Source organism: Furipterus horrens, unplaced genomic scaffold, assembly GCF_987537825.1.
Source record: "Furipterus horrens unplaced genomic scaffold, mFurHor1.1.pri manual_scaffold_13, whole genome shotgun sequence".
Taxonomy (NCBI): Eukaryota; Metazoa; Chordata; class Mammalia; order Chiroptera; family Furipteridae; genus Furipterus; species Furipterus horrens.
This window is the reverse complement of record NW_028327183.1, coordinates 60,115,117-60,137,508: the sequence shown is the minus strand read 5'-3', so window position 1 is coordinate 60,137,508 and position 22,392 is coordinate 60,115,117. Positions and strand designations below refer to the sequence as shown.

The 22,392-nt window shown below is 46.7% G+C and overlaps 2 protein-coding genes across 2 annotated transcripts; both read right to left on the bottom strand.

Annotated features, from left to right (window-relative positions):
* Nucleotides 1-5,922: 5,922 nt before the first annotated feature.
* On the bottom strand, nt 5,923-9,772 carry LOC149995728 (uncharacterized). The gene is made up of 2 exons (XM_090261036.1): nt 9,675-9,772; nt 5,923-7,958 (listed from the first exon to the last, which is right to left on the bottom strand). The coding sequence occupies exons 1-2, from the start codon at nt 9,724-9,726 to the stop codon at nt 6,028-6,030; spliced, it is 1,983 nt and encodes a 660-aa protein (XP_090117162.1). The 5' UTR covers nt 9,727-9,772; the 3' UTR covers nt 5,923-6,027.
* A 1,522-nt stretch (nt 9,773-11,294) lies between these two features.
* Nucleotides 11,295-12,262, bottom strand: LOC149995727 (KRAB domain-containing protein 4-like). The gene is made up of 3 exons (XM_090261056.1): nt 12,050-12,262; nt 11,712-11,798; nt 11,295-11,372 (listed from the first exon to the last, which is right to left on the bottom strand). The coding sequence occupies exons 1-3, from the start codon at nt 12,195-12,197 to the stop codon at nt 11,335-11,337; spliced, it is 273 nt and encodes a 90-aa protein (XP_090117182.1). The 5' UTR covers nt 12,198-12,262; the 3' UTR covers nt 11,295-11,334.
* Nucleotides 12,263-22,392: the final 10,130 nt, after the last annotated feature.

Below are 22,392 nucleotides of genomic sequence, written 5' to 3'. Positions count from 1 at the left end.
AAATGCAGTATCAGAGGCAGTGACTGCCGGAGTCCTCTGAAGATAAAGCTGTATTTTTTTTTTTTTTTAACAAGAATCAACCAACGAATGCATGAATAAGTGGAACAACAAAACCAATGTTTCGCTCTGAATAAATAAATAAACTCACTGTAAGTGGACTTCTAAAGTACCCCGTTAGAGCCTCCTCTCGTTATTTTCCTATGTGCTTGAAAAGCCACTCCCTGAAGAAGGGACGTTAGCACAGGCCTGGAGGAAATCGAGAGGGAGCCATGCGGATATTTAGAGGGAAGTCCCCAGGCAAAGTTTTTTCCTGACCTTGGTTTAACATCGTAAAGTGGGCAAATCCACCTTGATGTCCGTTAGATGCCCCAATATAACCCGTCCAAAAGTACACATACTGTTCTTGCATTTCAAGCTTCTTAGGTCACCTCTGGCTACTCAGTCATCTACCACTATTTGAGGGTTACTCTGTATTCCTCCCCTATTACATTGAGGCTCTGTACTGACTTAAACATGGCCCCAAATTCTTTGTCACTCTTCCCTCTGAGAGATGGAATTTATTTCCTCTCCCCTTGACTCTGGGCTGCTCCTGACTGGCTATCCAATAAATGAAGGCAAAGTGATGATCTGTGACTTATGAGGGTGCATTGTAGAAGCTGAAATGCTCATTCCTAGGATATTCCCTCTTGGAATCCAGCCACCCTGCTGTCAGGAGCCCAGATCATGTGAAGTGGTCACATGTGAGCGCTCCAGCCACCAGTCCTGGCAAACAGCATCTACTTCCAGCTTGGGAGCAGGCCATCTTGGACTCGGAGTCTTCAGAGGACTCTGGCAGACAGTCGCTGCCTCTCTGATACCGCATGAGGGTTCCTACGAGAGAAGAATCACCCAGTTGATCCCAATTAACTCATAGAATGGGGAGAAGTGAAAGGTGTTTGTTAGGCAGTATTATAAGTGTGCAGTTGGCTTGGAAATTTTATGTCTTAAATGTTTTTCCTTCCTGCTCTTCCCTTTCTTTCCACAGGGGTCCTAGTTCAGGAAGTCATCATTTACAATTTTTTTAAATATGATTTTGAGCCCTGGCCAGGTGTCTCGGTTGTTGGACCTAAACCTCTTGCGCCAAAAAGTTTGATTCTCAGTCCGGGCAGCTACCTGGGTTGCAGGTTCAGTCCCTGGTTGGGAGGCAACCTTCTCACATCGATGCTTTTATTATTGTTCTCTTATCAAGACCCTGGCAGTGAAGCTAAGCGTGAAGCAGTCCAAATAGGATTCAAGTCTACAAGGCAGAATCATGGCAAGAAATGTCAAGAACACTGAGTTGTGACAGGTTCCTGAAAACCAATCTGAAACAGGAACTATATGAACCATGTGCTTTCTTCATGTGTGTAGCCAGAGCTGCAGTTTAAGCAGCTTAATGGAACAGGTACTGTGAATATGGCTAATTGTATTCATATTCAAAGAGGTATGAAAGTTTATACAAAAAGGATGATCACATCCTGATGCTGCACATTTTAGAAGGTCCTCTTTGCAAACTTGGCTTTTAGAATGTTGTCTGATGTCTCAGACTGCCTCGACTATGCAAAAAACAAACAAAATCCCCGTGATTTACACTGAGCCTGCTTTCCTTCTGGGAGTCTGGACTTCGGTCCCTACTGCTTTGTGTGACCACTTCATGGATTCCCCCAGACCTCACGTCTTTTCCATTATGCATAAACTGTTTATCCTTGGTACATCATTGCGATAACTCTTAGCCATGCATGCAACTATATGCGGAGTCTCATGAAATTATGTGGAAACAGCCTGGGTGTGTGTGTGGGGTTCTTCTGAGTCCCCAATCATTCCACTGTTAGTTGTATCAAATATATGCTCAGGCCCTGGCTGGTGTGGCTCTGTAGACTGAGCACCGGCCTGCAAACCAAAGGGTCACTGGTTCGGTTCCAGTCAGGGCATATGCCTAGGTTGCAGCTGGGTTCCGGTTTGGAAGCATGTGAGAGGCAACCGTACATTAATGTTTCTCTCTCTCTCTCTTTCTCCCTCCCTCCCCCTCTCTCTGAAAATAAAATCTTTAAAATACATATGTTTAGGATTATTTGGTACCAATATTTTCAAGTAGGGAGGGAGGAACAATTTGTTAAAAGTAAGTAAAGAAGGTAACTCATGGACAGAGACAGGTGTGGTAATTGTGGGGGTGCAGGGAAGGTATAAAATGAACTGAAAAAGTAAATAAAAGCAGCTCAGCAGTTATATGAAATGGGTGTGGTCTCTCTTTTGGGTCTTTTTTTAAAAATATATTATTTATTAATTTTTAGAGAGAGGGGAAGGGAGGAAGAGAGGGACAGAAACATCAGTGTGTGGTTGCCTCTCACACACCCCCAATTGGGGACCTGGCCCGCAACCTAGGCATGTGCCCTGACTGGGAATTGAACCAGCGACCCTTTGGTTCGCAGGCTGGCGCACAATCCACTGAGCCACACCAGCCAGGGCTTGGGTCTTCTTTTTATGTCACAAAATTACATGAAACCAAAACAAGAAACATATATAAATATACAATTTTGAGTTTACTCTTTACAAAATGTTTAAAAATATAGGCATACAAAGTGCCCTCGACCTGGGTTCAACCTTTCATCAGGACACAAATAAGGATCAAGCAATGCATAAATGAGTGGAACACATTTCCATTAGTTATCACTGGACTCTGATTATGAGGATCATTTCAGGAGGAAAGGTCTCAGGTTCTCATTTCCAATGAGCCCAGTTCTTGGGTCAGGAGCCTCAGGTTTCTGATTTGTTAAAGGGCAGAATATCTCTCAAAACTCACTGCATATTCCTACTGTCCTCCCATCTCCTGCACACAAATCCGTCTTCCTGTCTGTGATTCCCACTGGGTATTGTATCCAGAAGCACAGGACCACACAGCCCCTGTTGACTCCCCACTTTGGAGAGAAGGGACGTTAGCACCCTGTGACATCACACACACCTGCCATACCTGAGCTCCCAGGAGCTTCATTAAACAAAGCTGCTTTCAGGACTTACCGAATGAAACTTGCTCTTAGCTGTCGAGACCACGAGAATGCCAGACGTTCACTTCTTTGACTGTTGGCCAGGCTCCTCCTCCCAGACTCCAGCATCTTCAGGACCCACTGCTCTGCTCGGACTGCTCGCCTCAACCTCGGGGGTCCATATGAATCATGAAAGCTGTGTTACCGAAAGGGTTTTATGAAAGGTACCAGGTAAATGCCGGAGGAACCCTGGGGAAATACATTACCTGGTGGTTCTACAAATTTATGCACCTGTCTTGCCCCTTCAGAGATTCTGCTCAGTTGTCCCAGAATGTCAAGCCCCTCTTCAGGGCCCCAGTGACTTTCTGGTGATAAAGCTTCTGCAGTATCAAGTCATAAAAGGACTCCTAAGAAGCCAAGAAGCCTTCCTGCCTTACTGGAACCATGTCTAATCGGCTAAATAACTTTGTTCTCTTGCTGTTCGAATGGCCAATTTACTTTTATAGCAATACTTAATCAAAAGGAAAAGTGTACAAAATCACACAATTGTAAATATCATGCAGTGTTTTGCTGACCTATAGGTACACATTTGAAATTAATAAGATGTGTACCAGGGAAGGAAATACTACAGGCTTAAAATGGAAAGAAGCTGCCTCCTGCCCCATCCTACCAATAGTAATACATTCCAACCACTTTTAACCCTTTCTATTCCAGCTCCTCCTGAGACTAATTGTTCTATAATTCTGCCTATAATTCTGTTCTTTCATGGCCTATAGACTTTACTGACTTCCTTCCATGATAAGGACTTAAGATTTTACTTATATTTCTGCTCCTCTACTGGTTTGCAATTTTTGTCCTATTACTGGAATCCTGACTTTGGTCTCCCAAGTAATCTATTTAAAAACTTACTTTCTAAGATGAGGATACAGAGATACTCACCCGTCCCCGCCCCAACCCTCACTTCACCATTACGAAACCCTCATGTCACAGCTCCGGGTTTCTTCCTAAAATGTAAAATACCAGTACCTACTGTTCATATCTACAACAGTTGTGTTCAGTGAAAGGCTAGGCAAAAACAATCTGATCATATTTCTCCTACTTTTATTCCAATCTCATGAATTCTCTGCCTTTTCTAGGAAGAAATATTAACATCAAAGTTAAATGAATATTCCTTTCTAAAGTTTGGTTCACAGCTGGACTACAATTTTTTTGTACAATATTTTTATTTTCTTGAACAATTTGTTTACCCTGAAGTCCCTGGTTACGTTTTTTCTTTCCCTCTAGTTAGAACATTCCTTTAAAAAAAAAACATATTCCTTTCCTTAGTTTCAAAATTCTCTCCATAAGTTTCTGCAATGCCTTTTTAACTGTTGTTCTCAGTTTCTCATGCTGCATGTATTTTACTAATCCTGGGTAGTAGTGATTGGCAGGATCTTAAGATTTTCTTTCAGCTCTGCAAAAATTCCCTTTTCTTTTTAAAGCAAATTGTATCTTTAATTTCAGTCTATTCTGGTTCTCATAACTCTTTAATATTACCTTGCATTTATTTTTCATTTGCAATTATTTCTGACTCAATCTCCATTTTAAATGTTCTGTTCCCTTATGTCCTCCTTGGGTTGGTTTTTCCTGTTTTAGCTCAGATATTTTCTTTCATGTTGAAGGCTTCCAAGTCTCTCACTCCCCACCTTCCATCCACATTGAAGAGACTATCAGAAAGCAACTGGGAGTCTCCAAAGATGGGGCGGGGGGGGGGGTGCTGGTTTAATGGTGCTCTTTGAAAGGAACAGGGCAGGAACCAGGGGTTCGGATGAAGGTCCTTGAAATACTAAAGTAAGGGTAGCCCTTGTTCTAGAGCATAATACACCAATTCCCTAGTCCCCAGACGACCTGTTTTTTCCCCTTACCTAACTCATTCCCTATTTTATTTTGCTCACCCACAGCCAGATGCTTTATGTAAGACAAGACAAGGTGGAGGAAATTTGGAATTTCATGAACAAACCCTGCGCTACTGCCCCACCGGTGAGCCTGCAACTCTGCCTCCAGGGCTTCAGCCTTTCCCACTTCCCACCCTGGGCCTCCAGGTGATGCTGTCCCATCTGCTTTCACTTTGCTCAAATCTGCAGTGGCCTCTCACAGTTCCACCATGGTTGGTGTATACTTCAGCCTTTTTTGGGAACATAGTATCTTCCAGCCCCCTACTGTTTTTAGGAATGTGTTATAGGGATAACATCTGATTTGTTTAGTGGCTGTTTGCAATAAAATGGTTATGTGGTAAACAGTTCTATCCTGAATTTTCTATTTTCTGCTAAGAGCTTTGACTGAAAGTTTACCTTCTCACATAAGCACAGAAGTAAACACATTTTAGTGCACGTACAAAGAACGTGCTGCTTTTGGAAATGACGGGCTCCTGGGTTTTACTGATAAATTCTGACTTAGTAATTCAGGGTAAGCTTGGTAACCTGCAGTTTCAATATACACTACAAGCAATTCTGAGGCATGTGGTCCTCTTGATGTCTAGAAAAATTCTGGTAGTGAGCTTTACCATCTTAATTATTCACAGGGTTTCTCTCCGGTCAGTTTTCTCATATTGAATAAGAGATTTATTTTAACTGGAAGCCTTCCCACATTGGTTACATTTATAGGGTTTCTCTCTAGTATGAATTGTCTGATGCCTAGTAAGGGAAGTCTGACACCAGAAAAGGCCTTTTCACAATGATTACATTTATAGGGCTTCTCACCAGTGTGTGTTCTCTGATGCATAACAAGAGCTCTCCATTTGAAACCATTCAACAATGTCTGCACTCCTAAATTTTCTTCTCTCCTGGATGAATTCACAGATGCACAAGCTGTGATGCTGCCAGAAAGTTTCCCCACAGTGGTTACATTCACAGGGTTTCTTTCCCGTGTGGATCCTTTTATGTGGCACAAAAGGCTGAAGGAGTTTCCACAATACGCAGAACAATATGGTTTCTCTCCAGTGTGAATTCTCTAATGCCCAGTAAAGGACTTTCCACAATGATTACATTCATTAGTAGGGTTTCTCACCTGTGTGTGTTCTCTCATGCTTTCTAAGAGCTAACCGGCCACTAAAGGCTTTAATGCACATGTTACACTGATAGGGCTTCTCTCCAGTGTGTGTTCTCTGATGTACAACGAGGAGATATCTCTGGCTGAAGGCTTTAACACAAATTTTACACTTATAGGGCTTCTCTCCAGTGTGTGTTCTCTGATGCACAGTGAGGATAGATCTCTGGCTGAAAGCTTTTCCACAATGACTGCATTCATAAGGTTTCTCTCCAGTGTGGGTTCGCTGGTGCACAACAAGCTGGGACTGCTGCCGAAAAGACTTCCCACAGTGGTTGCAGTGGTAGGGTTTCTCGCCAGTGTGTGTTCTCTCGTGTTTCCTAAGAGATGACCCATCACTGAAGGCCTTCCCACAGTCAATGCATTCATAGGGCTTTTCTCCAGTGTGTGTTCTTTGATGCAGAATGAGATGAGATCTCCACTTGAAACCTTTTCCACAATGACTGCATTCATAAAATTTCTTCTCTCCAGTATGAGCTTGCTGATGCACAAGAAGCTGTGATTGCTGCCAGAAAGATTTCCCACAGTGGTTACATTCATAGGGTTTCTCTCCAGTGTGAATCCGTCTGTGTGTGATAAAGTCAGAGCTCCGACTGAAAGAGTCTCCACACTGAGCACACAAATAAGGTTTCCCTGCAGTATGACTTCTCTGATGCCCAATCAGGTGACTCTGCTGGTTAAATAACTTTTCGTAATCATTACATTCAGAATGTTTTTCACCCATGTGTGTTCTCTCATGTTTCCTAAGAGCTGACCGACTACTGAAGGCTTTAACACATACACTACACTGATAGGGCTTCTCTCCAGTGTGTGTTCTCTGATGCACAGTGAGGAGATACCTCCACCTGAAAGCTTTTCCACAATGACTGCATTCATAAGGTTTCTCTCCAGTGTGGATTTGCTGGTGCACAACAAGCTGTGATTGCTGCCGAAAAGACTTCCCACAATCATTACACTCATAGGAATTCTCGCCCGTGTGAACTCTCTGATGTGAAAGGTGAGAGCTCCCAGTGACAACTTTATCACAACGATTGCATTTACACGGCTCCTCTCCAGTGTGTGCTCTCTGGTGTACAAGCTTAGAGCCACAGCTGGTGAATTTCCCACACAGATTACATGAATGTGGCTTCTTTCTAGTCTGATTGATGTCACTGTCGCTAAAAGATGAGGCCATGCGGAAGGTATCACATTCCTCCTCATGTCCAGGATATCTAACAATTACTTCAGGTTTCACAAAGCGTTTGTCACACTCACACTGACCTTCTCCAAAATGCACTGGCTTGTATTCATTCAGAGACATGCTACGGTTAATTAGCTGTCCATAGTCCTTAGAATCATTGCTGTTTTCTGCTGAAAACATTCTGTTATGGAAATGAACAGAGGTACCATAGTTCAAAGAGGCACTCTTGACAATATATTCAGGAGGCCTCTTCTCTTCTCTTACAACATTTGCAAGTTTATTCAAGTGAATGTTTAGAGAGAAGGCGCTGGCACTTTCTAGATTTTCACTGGACTTCAGATTAGTACAGCCTTTCTGATGATTAATGAAAACTGAATTCTGTTTCAACTGTTTAACCTGTGAGTCAAGCTTGTGGAAATGCGTTCCTGCAGGTAATGGAGGTAGAAGGTTTTCACTCTGACAACTTCCCCCAAGGTCATGATCACAATGTTGCTCTTGAGCAAACAGTCTCTCTTCAGAGGTAAATACAACTTGACTCAAAGATTCCTCCTGGTGCTCCCCTAGCTGGTCCCCCCAACCCTGCACAGACCGGGGGTCCTCTACACAGTGTTTCATTTTCGTGTGGAAGGACGATTCTTCCACAGCAATATCCTCTTCAGAAGGCGACTCTCTCCTTTCAAGTGTAGTCTTCCGGTCTGAAAGAAATCCAAAATGCCCAAATTACTGCAGAAGCCTCAGAGGAAGAGGGGGGACACCAAGGAAAACACCAAGTACAAGAGGTGTCTCTGAGTTTCTTTTGAATCCGTGGACTGTAATTTCATGTAGGATGTAAAAGAGTGGGATGAATCCGTAAATAGGGGATGAGTGATAACTTCCAAAAACCAAGCAAAGGTAATGAGCTAATTCAGGAGAACTGGCCCCCAAAGAGGAAGCAGAGGAGTAAGAACAAGCATGAGAGCATAAAAATTAAAGGAAAAATCCACAGGAAGAACTGAGTCTGAAGGTATGTGGCTCTCAATAAATTCAAAAGATACCACCCTGGCTGGTGTGGCTCAGTGGACTGAGTGCCAGCCTGGGAACCAAAAGGTCACCAGTTCTATCCCCAGTCAGGGCATGTGCTGGGTTTTGAGCCAGGATTCCAGTTGGGGGCGCACAAGAGGCAACCAATGGCTGCTTCTCTCCCTCTCTCCCTCCCTGCCCTGCTCTCTAAAAACAAATAAATAAAAATCTTTAAAAAAAAAATTCAAAAGATACCTATGTCTTTTTGTGTGTATTCCTAGGACCTGTGAATATGGTACCATATTTGAAAAAGGGTCTTTCCAGAAGTGTTAAGGGTACTGAGATGGGGAGATTATCTGGCCCTAAAGGTTACAAGTGTCCTTTTAAGACGGAGTCAGAGGACAAGTGAATGAACACACAGAGACAAGGTAACATGCACACAGAACAGAGATTTGAAGATGTTGGACTTAAGAGACTGAAGCGGGCAGAAACCAAAGAATGTCACAGCCACCAGAATCTGGAAGAGACAGGGAACAGATTTCCTTCTGTAGCCTCCTGAGAGAAAACGGCCCTGCTGATACTGATAGTTCAGCTTTCTCACCTCCAGAACTGTGGGAGAATGAATGTGTTGTTTCATTCTTTTTTCCCCCCAAAGATTTTATTTATTGTTTAGGAAGAGGGAAAGGGAGGGAGAAAAAGAGGGAGAAACATCAATGACTGAGAGAAACAGACTGGTTGACTCTTGCACGCCCCCAATTGTGCTCCTGGCTCACAACCCAGGTATGTGCCCCGACTGGAAATCAAACCTATGACCTTTTGGTTCACAGGCTAGCACTTCACTCACTGAGCCACACCAGCCAGGGCTAAGTTTGTGTTGCTTTTAAACCACCCAGTGGCAATTCATTACAGAAGCCTCAGGAAACTAATAATATAAGATCTTAAATGGAGCCTCAATCTAGATTACTGACACAGAATCTTAGCCTAGTTTCTGATTCTGAATCTTAAAACAGGATCCAAACACCAGAATGACTTAATATTCATAAGGCGCCGTTTCTATCACTCCTTCCAGCTGCCTGGAGAGAAAAACATCGCTTTAACCATTCCAGAACTGATGCCACAGACTCCCAGTAAAGCGCTGTGGGCCGTGAAGCAGTGTGGTTGGAGAGTCCAAACCACAGACTTCCCCAACTGGTGACTTCTGAGGATCATCTTCCTTGGTGGTGAGCCAGGAATAAGAGTGCTTAACTTACCAGGTTTATTTTGAGGAACGAATGAGTCAACCCATGAGCTTCACAGCATCTGGCACATGACACGCTGATAACACACGGTACCGTGGATATCACCACCCTTGCTATAGATTCCTCCTTCTGTTTAAGATGTTGGGCCATAAACTCCCAGCTTAAGACACTCACCGGCGTCCTCCAAAATTCCCCCTTTACTGGCTACACCGTCCATTTCAGTCATGTAGCCACCTGCATCCAGCACCGTGAAGGCCTCTGCTCAGTCCCCATTCTCTGCTCTCCATGCTGGACAAGGAGACAAGGGCCCTCCACTTAACCAAGTATTAAATATACTCTTGGCCATCCCTTGACTTCCACGGGGAAGTTTCCCTCATGTCAAACAAAGACCCTCTTTCACTCTTGGGCAAGGTCTTTATCTACACTCAGCAACCCCGAAACCGATATTGTTCTCCTTCCTGAGGCTCTGATGTGTTCATCTGGGGTGTTGCTTTGGAATCACCGATGATGAGAATGAGAACTTTTCCAAATGAAACGACTCCGTAAAGGGGTGTGATAGGGTATTTGGGGACAAAGACAAGAGGAATCTCTGGGGGGGTAATGTGTCTAAGTTGTGCCTGGCTGTTGGAAACCAAGCAGAGGAGGTTAAATGCTCCACAGCAGCTTCTCTGTCAAGATCATGAAAAGATGACAAACTGCAGGTCAGCCAAACAGTAACATTTATGATGGACAGAAGGAAGGTGTGGCCAGTACACTGAATTCAGAATGTCATTTGAGGACCAAGGAGAACTACAGGTGAGACTTCAGAAATATCAGAGGCTGCAGGTGAGAGTTACGGGGAAAGACAGAACAGAAACCGAAGAGGAATTCAATGCTGCCCCGTGAGGAGAAGGACACACGTGATGCTACGTGAAAGCAGTCCATCGGAAAAGGCCACAGAGCGCATTATTCCAACTACAGGAAAGACAGACTGCAGAGACAGTAAAGTGATCAGTGGCTGCCAGGAGTCAGACCAGCAGGAAGGACGAACAGGCAGAGCACAGTACAACTACTCTCTGCGACGCTGTAACGGTGGGTACACGTCATCCTACATGCGTCTGACCCACAGAATGTGCAACACCAAGAGTGAACCTAATGTAAACTATTGATCACTATTAATAATGTGACAATCAATAAAGGCTCATCAGTGGTAACAAAGGTACCACAGAATGCAAAATATTAATAGGGGGAAATGTGTATGTGTGGGGTGAGAGGTAAATGCGAACTCTGTACATCCTGTTCAATTTGTGTAAACATAAAACTGCTTTCTAATAGTCTATGGTGAAAAGGTGAAAGGGATGAAGAAATACAAATTGCCAATTATGCAAACATTCATGGGGATGTAAAATACAACACAGGGGTACAGTCAGTAATAATGTAATGACTGTGCATAGTGTGAGATGTATATTAGACTTATTGGGGTGATTACTTTGTAAGTTATATAAATAAAGGTCTAATCACTATGTTTTACACCTGAAACTAATGTAATATTGGATGTCAACTGTAACTGAAAAATAAATTTTAAAGAAGGCTATTAATTAAAGCAACATGACCACGAGAAGCAGCCCAATTAACTGGGGTGGTGAACACATTCTGTATTACTTCTGGTGATGTGAATACGCTAAAGACATCTGTATACTTTAAAAGGGTAAATTGTATCTTGATACAGCTGTTTAAAAAAAGAACTCCAATTAGGCCGACACACTGGGATGCAGAAGGAGGTGGGATGAGATGCCAACACAGTAGGAATTCTGAGAGGAACAGGTGGTTGACATTTCCTAGGAGACGTAAGATCTCACCACACTACAGGGTCATCGGGAAGTCTTGGGAACTCTGAACACAGAGGAGGGGAAAGAGCAGGCCTGAAGGGGAGGCCTGAGGAGCTGCTTCCCCAGCGAACGTTATGATGAGGGGCTCAGGGAAAAGAGGTGTCAGATGGACCTAGAAATATGACAAGGTGGTGAGCAGTAAACACCAAAGGGAAATTGGAACCAGAAGTAAACCCACACCTGTGACAGCGGTGCGTGCATTCCCTGAGCTGGGTCCCTGAATGAGGAAGTGGCTGCCTTGCTGGACATGAGGCGGCCACAGAGAACACCCAAGCAAGCTCCCTGCAAATGGCCTCCCTCCACCTCCAACCCAGAAGCTTTCTGCCCAGCCGAAGGCTCTCACCTTGGGCGGGAGGTTCCTGCTCTGCCCTCCATGGGCCTTCACCTTTCTCCAGGCGAGAGATCACATCCAGATTGGGGAGCAGAAGCCCTGGTCAATGGAGAAAAACACAGGACTTGGTGCTCTGCTTAGAGACTAAGAGAACTGCATCCTTGTTCCCCAGGGTCAGACATAGACGGACTAGGGAAGTCAGTCACAAACCTGCAGTGCAGGCTGACAACACCAGGATCTGCATCTCAAAGGGGCCCACTTCCATCCCAGCACAACCACACCCTTGGTAAGAGCCGCAGCTTTGAGTCCCAGAGGCAGAAAGCCCCTGAGATGGGCAGAGCCCACCTTACCCAGGGAGACTAGGTGGCCACAGGTCTCCAGAGTCACGTCGCGATACAGCGTCTTCTGGATCAGGTCTAGCCGCCCCCACTCCTCACGCGTGAAGCTCACAACCACATCCTTGAGGCTGACAGGTGGCTGAAACATCGCATCTCCCATGTTACTATGGGGCCAGGATGCCCCGATATGGAGGTTGACGGGGGACAGGTCAGCAAAGGGAGGGAGATGATGTAGGCTGGAGATGATGTCCAGAGCACCCACAGGTTCCCAACTTTGGACAGTGATCTGATCAGACACTGACCCAGCCCACAGCATTTTCACTTCTGAGTGCCTTGTCTATTGCTGGTCACACCAGTGGTCGGATTTTCTGTCCTGGGAAACAGCAGGAACCCCACACGGAGAACCCCACCCTCTGCTTCTCTACAAAGCCAAAGAAGACGTTCTAAATCAGGGATGAGCACAATTCAGCCAGGGGACCAATCAAGACTGGCGTGTTTTTAGAAGGCTAATGCCATGAGGTAGCGAAATGGTTTTTCCCCCAAATTCACATGTTTAAGCCTGACCCACTGTGACTGTATTTGGGGTGAGGCCTTTCCAAGAGTAACTAACGTTAATGGGGGTCATAAGGGTAGGGCCCTAATGCGTTGGGATCGGTGTCCTTATAACGCAAGGAGACAGCAGAGGCTTCCTCCTCCACCACATGAGGATACAGAGAAGACCGCATATGCAAGCCAGGAAGAGTCCTCACCAGAAACCAAGCCTGCTGGCACCTTGATCCTCAGACTTTTAGTCGCTAGAACTGTGAGAAAATAAATGTTGTTTGAGCCACACAGTTTGTGGGATTTTTTTTGTTCTTGTTTTCTTTACAGCAGCCCAAGCACACAATACAGCTAAGAATGGATTTTATGTTTTTACAGGGCTGTGTACAAAAAGAATATGGGACAGAGACCACATGCGGCCCCCAAGGCCTAAGGCAGTTTCCACCACCTGGTCCTTACAGAAACCACTGGGGTAGCCGGCTCCCAAGGAAGGCTAGCAGGCAAGGGGCCACACGCCAGGGCCCTGGGGGCCAGGCCCAATTTGGCACCTCAGCTCCATGACTTAATAGCTGGACATCTGGGTGAGACCCAGAACTTCTCAAGTGTGAGCTGTCCTGGCGTGACCACGAGGACAGCATCCCACTTGCGGTCGTCACACAGGACACGAGGGGAGGAGATCTGGCCCAGAGGAGCAGGTGCAGGGGGCTCATTGGCACAACTAAGGTGCTTTATCTGCAGAGAGCCCGTGGGTCTCACCCAAAGGGACAAGGCCGCAGCACGGAGCTCGCGTGTGCGCCCTCCTGACGAGGGGAGTGCTACTCCTGGACCCGTTTTACAGCTGAGGAGACTGAGGGGCAAAGAGAGCGAAGGTCGCCTAACTCACCTGGCTTGGAACTGGCTGAGAACCGGCCTCCATTTCCTCCTCAGACTTGAAGCTGTCCTGAAGAGGGAAGCCGTCCTCAGGAGGCAGTGCTGGGGGTGGGGGAACAATGAGGGACTCAGCCCCTGCTCAGCACCCCCACACCCTCGAGCCCACCCCAACCCCAAACAAGGGAGAGAAACGTGCCAGCTGAGGTATGAGGAGCTGGGAGAGGGTGCTGACCACACGGCCTTTCTGTCCAAGGCTCTGAGGTCAGCCAGCATGGCCAAGCCGGCTTTCAATGATGCCAGGGGCTCAGCCTGCTCCGCGGGGTCCGAGCTGCGAGCCCAGTCCGTTCCCTCCACACACAAACAAAGGAGCCAGTTTTCCTCGTCATTTCAAGAGAATGAATGGGGGAAGGTCATGACAGGGTGTCAAAACAACAGCATCATTTCAAAACATTCCAGTGAAACAACTGGATTGCAAAACGAATGAAGAAAAACAAACCCTGCACAACTCTCAAAGAACAGTGAAACATGATGTTTTTAAAAAAAAATCATGCAATTTAAGTATGTCACAATGTAACATCAGCCAGTTCCCCAAAACGTGGGGGGCAGGGGGGATGGTGACAAGGAGGATATGAGAATCCCGAGGACAGCAAAGGGCACCTGGGAAGGGGGTGTTGTCCCATGTGCACCCTCCCTCAGGACAGTCTGGAGGTGCCAAAATGCTGCCCCACTGCCTGGGGCAGAATAAGCGAATGGAGAGCCCAGAAATGAAACCTCACTTATATGGTCGATCTGTGACAAGCGAGGGAAGAGGGGAGACTATAAAATGGGGTAAAGATCGTCTCTTCAATAAAGGGTGTTGAAAAAAACTAGACAGATATAGTACATGGAATAAAAAAAATAAAAAAAGAAAAAGAAGGTAGACCACTTTGTAACTCAGTATACAAAAATAAACTCAAAATAGATGAAAGCCTTAAATGTAAGACCCGAAATCACACAACTTCTAGAAGAAAGCATAGGCAATAAACTTTTTGACACTAATCTTACCAATAATTTTTAGATATGTGCCCTAGGGCAGGGGAAACAGAAGCAAAAGTAAACAAATGGGATTACACTAAACTGTAAAGCTTTTGTGTCACAGAGGAAACCATCAAGGGGAAAAAAAAAAAGCAACATACTGAATGGGAGGAAATATCTGTAAATGATATATCTGATAAAGGGCTGATATTCAAATATCTGAAATACAGTATTCTTTCATTATCGTGGGTATTATGTTCTAGACCCTCCTGCGATAGGTGAAAATCTGCGAAGTAGGAACCTTACATTTATTTTAGTATTAATATACATTTTAAGACTTTATAAACCCTTCCCACACACTTATAAACCGTTCCCAGTCCCTTATTAACCTTTCCCACTCCCTTAACCTTTTCCACACTTTTATAAACACTACTTATGTTTTTAAACATATTCTACTCTTAAACCTACGTAAATTTAACATACGTATACATACCACAAAATCCTGCAATATAGTGAAAAATCCGCAATAAATAATTAAATACAGTGAGGCCGTGATAAGTGAACTGCGATATAGAAAGGGACTACTGTATATAAAGAACTCATACATTTAAACCTTAAAAAACACCAATTAATCAATTAAAAAATGGGCAGAAGACCTGAATAGTCATTTCTCCAAAGAGGACATGCAGATGACCAATATACATATGAAAAGATGCTTAATGTCACTTAATCATCAGGGAGATACAAATTAAAACCACAGTGAGTTCTATCACCTTACACCAGTCAGAATGGCTGTCATCAGTAAATCAACAAACAAGTGTAGGCGAGGACGTGGAGAAAAGGGAATGCAGACTGGTTCAACCACTGTTGAAAACAGAATAGAGTTTCCCCAAAAATTTAAAAATGGCCCTGGCTGGTGTGGCTCAGTGGACTGAGTACCCGTCTGCGAACCAAAGGGTCGCCAGTTCGATTCCCAGTCAGGACACGTGCCTGGGTTTCAGGCCCGTTCCCCAGCTGAGGGTACACGAGGCAACCACACACTGATGTTTCTCTTTCTCCCTCCCTTACCCTTTCTCTAAAAATAAATAAAATCTTAGACAAATGGGTAAAAAAGTTGTAGTGCATATATATAAATGGAATATTACCCAGACATAAAAAAGAATGAAATCTTACCATTTGCAACAGCATGGATGGACCTAGAGTGTATTATGCTAAGTGAAATAAGTCAAAGAAAGACAAACACTGTATAATTTCACTCACAGATGCAGAGAATAAACTGATGGCTGCCAGACAGGGGGGTGGGGGGGCGCTGAAGAGGTCAAGGGGATTAAGAAGCACAAACTGCCCTGGCCAGGTAGCTCGGCTGGTTAAGAGCATCATCCCCATATGCCAAGGTTGTTGGTTCACGCCCAGCCAAGGCACATACTGGAGCCAATCAGGAAATGTATCAATGAGTGGAATGACAAACTGATGCTTCTCTCTCGCTCTTTAACCCTTTTTCTTCTACAGCTACCAGTCCTGGCCCTCACTTCCCCTTCTAGCCCCTCTCACCATGACACCTTCAGTGCAGACAAACCTCTTAATTCACTCTAATCGATGACCTTGGGCTCCTCCACCTTCCTGGCACACGTCCTCCTCTAAGCCCACACCCTTCCAAGTGGCTCCCTGAAACTTCTCAGGGGAGGTTTTCCTTCTGGTTAAGGCAGCTCCTGCATCCCAGTACCTCACCCTGGCCACCAAGCTCCTGCTCCTCATAGCTGAGCCCTTAACAGAGTGACCAACACCTCCAGTCTGTCTTTCCTCATCCTGATCTCTCACGAACACACACACGTACACCACACCTAAGAAGGCTGCCCAATACTGTGCAGCAGAAAGAAGGAACTCCTACCATTTGCAACAACATGGATGGAACTGGAGAGAATTATGTTAAGTGAAATAAGCCAGGCAGCAAAAGAAAAATACCATATGACCTTACCTAATACAGGAAATTAGTGAACAACACACACAAAAGAGCAAAACTGAACCAGAGGCATGTAAACAGGGAGCAGATTGACAGTGAGGGGGGGGGGGGGGGAGCGGGGAGAGGGAGGGAGGAGGGGGAGGGGAGGGGGAGGGGAGGGAGAGGGGGAGGGGAGGGGAGAGGAGCTGGGAAAGAAAGGGAAGGGTTTAGTCAAGGGACTAGCATAAATGACCCATGGACATCGACAATGGAGTAACAGGGTGAGGATGGACTGTGGGAGAAGGGATGGGCAGGATAGGGGGCAGCAATGGGGGAAAAATTGGGACAAGTGTAATAGAAAAACAATAAATAAATTGTATTTAAAAAAAAAAAAAGAGAAGGCTGCCCAAAACTCTAGATGATGCTCTCTTGTTCCGACACTCCAGCACACCCCTGGGCAACCTCCTACTGCCGGTGTCCGTTTCTATCCTCTGATCCTCTTCCTTGTCTGGAGGCCTCACGGGCGAGGTCTGGCGACACCCACTACACAGCCAGACTGCCTACTTTCGAAGTCCCAGCTCTGCAACTTACCTCTGTAGGACCCCTGGTAGGCTTTAACCTGTCTGCGCCTCAGTATCCTCATCCGCAGACTTCTGGAAGAGCACGTCCTGCCTCATGATGCCACTGTTGAGAATTGAATGAGTTGCACTCATGGAGCTTAACACCTTGCTGACACACAGTATGGGCGTAGCACATTTAGTCACACTGATTATACTTGGGCATAAAATTCTCCTTCCACATCTCATGCTGCACCTGGGAGAGGGCTGCTCTGCGGGGCTGGGAGGAGGCTCTTTCTCTTTATGTTTCCAGTTTCTTCTTTCCCTGACTGCGAGGTGGGGTTTCAAGTGCTGCCTCAAGCTTAAAGACAAGCCAAGACCTCCCTTCCAGGCTTCCTGACACTGCCATACCCCTCCTGCCCCACCCTCCCAAGCATCTTCGACTCAGCAGAGCAAGAGTGAAAAGGAATTCCTTTTCTCTTGTTCTGTGACCTCATTCCTGGCTCCTTTCTAGAAACAAGAGCCCTGGCCAAGGTTGCAGGTTTGATCCCTGACCAGGACACATAGAAACACTGACCAATGAGCACATAATAAGAACAATAACAAATTGATGTTTTTGTCTCGCTCTAAAATCAAACAATCAATAACATTTTTTTAAAAAATGGAAATGCACCATGGCTAGTGTGGCTCAGTGGACTGAGTACTGGCCTGCTAACCAAAAGGTCGCCGATCGAATTCCCAGGCAGGGCACACACCTGGCCAGGTCCCCAGCTGGTGGCATGTGAGAGGCGAACGATCGATGTATCTCTCGCACATTGATGTTTCTCTCCCTCTTTTTCTTCCTCCCTTCCCCTCTCTCTAAAAGAAATAAATAAAATTTTACTTAAAAAAGTGGAAACGCAGCATCCTCTCAGCAATTTTTATTTCCTTGACACTCCCTCTTGCACTGAGTTGTTTCCACAGCCACGATTCCACTCCCACAGTCTCCTTGAAATCCAACCCCAAGCTTCCTGTCCCTGCCGTCTACACCTGCAGTCCCACTCACCTCTCCAGCCCCTAACTTGGGGCTTTAGCACACACAACCACCGCAGGCCCCCGCCCCCCCCAGACTGGTGTTACTGATGCAGTTTGCTCTGCCCAGGCTATCCCTAATTCTTTGTTCACTTGGAAAAGAATGCTTTCTCTTCCAACTGAGCACCCTATTCACGTCCCAGTGGAAGAAAACGTGGCTGTGTTCTGGGACTGGGGTGTCCTCTGGGGTCTAGGGTGTGAATGGATGGATGTAAGGGCATCCAAACCTTTAGAGACCCTTTATAATTTATTTGGGCCAAACAGAGAATACAGTATTCCCTCATTTATTGCGGGTATTACGTTCTAGACCGCCCCCGTGATAGGTGAAAATCTGCGAAGTAGGAACCTTACATTTATTTTAGTATTTATATACATTTTAAGGCTTTATGAACCCTTCCCACGCACTTATAAACCGTTCCCAGTCCCTTATTAACCTTTCCCACTCCCTTATTAATCTTTTTTTTTAAAACAGGCCTTTCTTTTAATAATTTATTTATTTATTTTTAGAGAGAGGGGAAAGGAGAAAGAGGGAGAGAAACATCACTGTGTGGGGACCTGACGTGCAACCGAGTCATGTGCCCTGACTGGGAATCGAACCAGCGACACTTGGCTCGCAGGCCGACGCTCAATCCACTGAGCCAGAGCAGCCAGGGCTTCCCTTATTAATCTTTTCCACACTTTTATAAACACTACTTATGTCCTTCAACATACTCTACACTCTTAAACCTACGTAACTTTAACAACATACGTATACAGTACCGCAAAATCCCGCGATACAGCAAAAAATCCGCGATGATGAAATATAATATTTTTTTAAATCCCGTGATACGGTGAGGCCGCGATAAGTGAACCGCGATATGGAGAGGGACTACTGTACACCTGGAAGTACCATCTCAACAGACTGGGAATGTGCTTTCCAGAACCGAGTCTGCGGCTTCTTTTAAGCGTTCAGAGTTAAAAAGGGACCACAAGGACGCTGACGTGGAGCGGGGAGAAGGCGAGGGAGGGGGGATGAGCGGCTCTTTGACAAGAAAGAGGCACGTCAAGGGTGTCCTAACCAAGACGCACGGAAACCGGGGACGGGGCTTGCGGAAGCTAAGATAAGCTTTTTCCTCAAGAAGTTAGCGGCCTGGGCATGACTCCTGCCCAGTAAGGAATTTATGACCGAAGGTCACTTTTCACAGAACTGCTTTTTCATCCACAAGGCGCACTGCCCTGGGCGCTGCCACGTCAGGCACGGAGACCCCTGGGGGGACAGGAGGCGCGGTCCAGGCCTGGGCGGGAGGCTCCACAGCCCCAGACGCCGGCCCGAGATCCTCAACAGCAGCTCGGCACCGAGGGCCTGCTTTGCGGCAGGAGGGTCCACCAGAGCACCCCAGCTCCGTCCAGCAGCACGAGGCCTCAGCGGGGCTCTGCTGCCGGAGGGACCCTGTCTGCACCGGCTCCTTACGGGTTCCCGCAGCCAGAGGAACGGCAATCTTATAGCCCCCTGCCCGGCCGCACAGGGGGAGGGACGCAAGTCAGGCCCGCTGCCTCCTCGGACGCGGCCTGGGACACTTCGGCCGGGTCTCGCAACCCGCCCCGCCCCGCTCCCCTCACAGCGGAGGATCCCGGGTATTCGCGCGTGCATCACTCACCTAAGCGGGCGAGGCAATGGCGGAGCTTCCGGTGCGCGGCGGAAGTGCGCGTGCTCGGCGTCATAAACTACAAGTCCCAGAAGGCCGCGCGCCGGGGGAGGTTTCTCGCCGTTATACGTACCGGTGGGAGCGCCTCCGGTCTAGGTCCGACTCAAAGGGCAACTCGGCTTCTCTTCACCCGGCGACCGAGGGCGGTACCTGAGCCGCCGGGGCTGCGACCCACGTCGGGACCGGGAATCGCAAGTCAACAGCGCTCGGCCTTCTTCCCTTACGGGCCTTTTTGACGCCCGGACCTGCTGTGGAAATAAACGAAGACCGCCTGACTGGGGAGCCAGGCAGTCCGCTACCGTCCGCTGCGTCTGGTGGAGGCTGAAAGGCTGGGCACGGGCACAGCGACAGCCGGGAAAGGCCACAGCAGGCGCTCTGGTTGCCCTTTGTCGAGAGTGGATGTTGGAGGCCCAGAGTTGGAGGCTGGCTGACCAGAAGCAGGTCGTCGTCTTACTTTATAGACTGTTGGACGCTAGGGAGTCTCTCCCATTGGCCAAGATGGCGAAACACATTGGGTCCCTTCCGCGCGGAAAGCTAGAAAGGTGAATGGGTAGAGCTCAGACCTGCTGAAAGATAGAAGGGTAGATGGGTAGGACCCGCGAGCCTGCCGAAAGCAAAATTATTGGATAGAAAACAATAGAAAGAGCGCTGGCCTTTATATCCCTGTAAGAACTGGGGGCTTGAACAGGAGAAGGCGAGATGGCCTTTGAGGCAGGTGCCCACCATTCACCCAAGTCGTGCAGCACCTGAATAAAACCTCTTTCCTTTTGCACCAGCACCTTCCTCACAAGTTTGGCTTTCCTTGGGGCAGGCAGCTGAACTTCCGTTTCATTCCATTACAGTCCTGTGTGATTGCTCCGGGGAGCGTATTTGTCTGTCTTCCCATTGCTCCTAAGTAGTCGTCGGCAGCCGTCCGTCTCGAGAGACGATGGTGTAGCTTCTTAAGAGTCTATCTGCACCGCCGAGAATGGCTGTGCAGTCCGACTCGGGAGTGACACGGCACCTGTCCCCTCCCGTGTTAAATCGACATCTTACGATGACGCTGGAGTGTCCTCTCCAGTGAAGCTGAAGCCACAGAGCCTGGGCAGGGTGATATGGAGGGTCCGCCGCTGCCCATGCCCGTCCGTCTCGAGAGACGATGGTGTAGCTTCTTAAGAGTCTATCTGCACCGCCGAGAATGGCTGTGCAGTCCGACTTGGGAGTGACACGGTATCTGTCTCCTCCCTTGTTGAATCGACATCTTGCGATGACGCTGGAGTGTCCTCTCCAGTGAAGCTGAAGCTACAGAGCCTGGGCAGGGTGATATGGAGGGTCTGCTGTTGCCCATGCAGCAGACCTCCCCCCCCCCACCAAATTAGTGACCACATCGACTAATTTGGGCCTATTGCTGCAGAAGTTGTGGGCCAGAGAGGTGTGGCCCTTGTTTGTACATTCAGTCTTTTCGTGGTATGTAGGATGCAGTCAGACCACCCACCCACCCTTTGGGTGGGAACCACTCCTGCTCTTCTAAAACAACACTCAATGGTGAGCTCCTGGACTGTGCTCTTGTGTCTGATGTGGTCCTGTGACTCGTCTGGTATTGACCTTGTTGGTCGCTTCACCCAACAGCCGTCATCTTCTTACTCGCGAGTTTTCTAATGCTAACATGACCCAGCCATTTGTATATTCTTCCAGAAAGTCTGGAATCTAACTTCCAAAGGTAGAGTCTTGATGGTCTTAAGCCTCTTGCGTTTTGTTTGAATTAGGAAAGGGCATTCTGGTCAAGGAGAAATAACAAGCATGCTGGGCGCTTCTGGTGAAATTTTCATCTCGAAAATGGACGTAAGGCACTAGTGTGTCCCCTTTTATTCCCTCTGAACAATGTTGTCTGTGTAGGGAACAAAGGAGCTAGTGACTCTCAAACCAGTAGGAAATAATTAACAGCTAAGGCCAACTGTAATTGAATCATGAATCAGGGGCTTGGTCTCTGATCAGCAATAAAACAAAGAATATTAGTATACAAGGAAATGATATTCCACAGCTCATCATAAATGCCTCTGAGATCAAAGGTTGGAAGATATTCATCACGAAACACGGAAATGGGAAATGTAGCTCGACAACTCAGCAAACAGGGAATCTTCAAGGGAGAGCTATCACCCTATCACCTTTAGACAATCACAGTAGGTTGTAAACTCCGGAGTGCCCAGTTAATGGAGAAACGGGGAGGGACTGCTCATGTCAGGATAAAACCAGTTTGCTTTCTCCGCTTCGGTGTGCTTGCCTTTGGCTGCGCACCTCTTCTGCAGACTCGTGAATAAGCGCCTCACTTCGCTGCTGAAACCCTGTGTCCTGGTGTTTTATTGTGAGCGTTTCTCACATCCGTGTGTAATGTGTGGAATAGTACCACCCTGCCAGCACCATGAAGAATCCAGCCCAAGAGGCAAAGTAAACATGCTGGGAATGGCAGAGCAGAATTGAAAGAACTACAGTAATGGGATCCTCCTTGGGTCAATGAATATTGAATCAACTAATATTATCTATGCCCACCTGTGAATGTATTTCTAAAAGTCTTTTCTAGAGTAGGAAAATCCCTAGAGAAAGCATAATAATTAGTGGTTGCCTAGGGCTGGGGGAATGTAAGGGTAAGTGGGTAGTTTGTTTTTGCGGTGATGAAAATGTTCTGAAATTGTCCCGATGGTA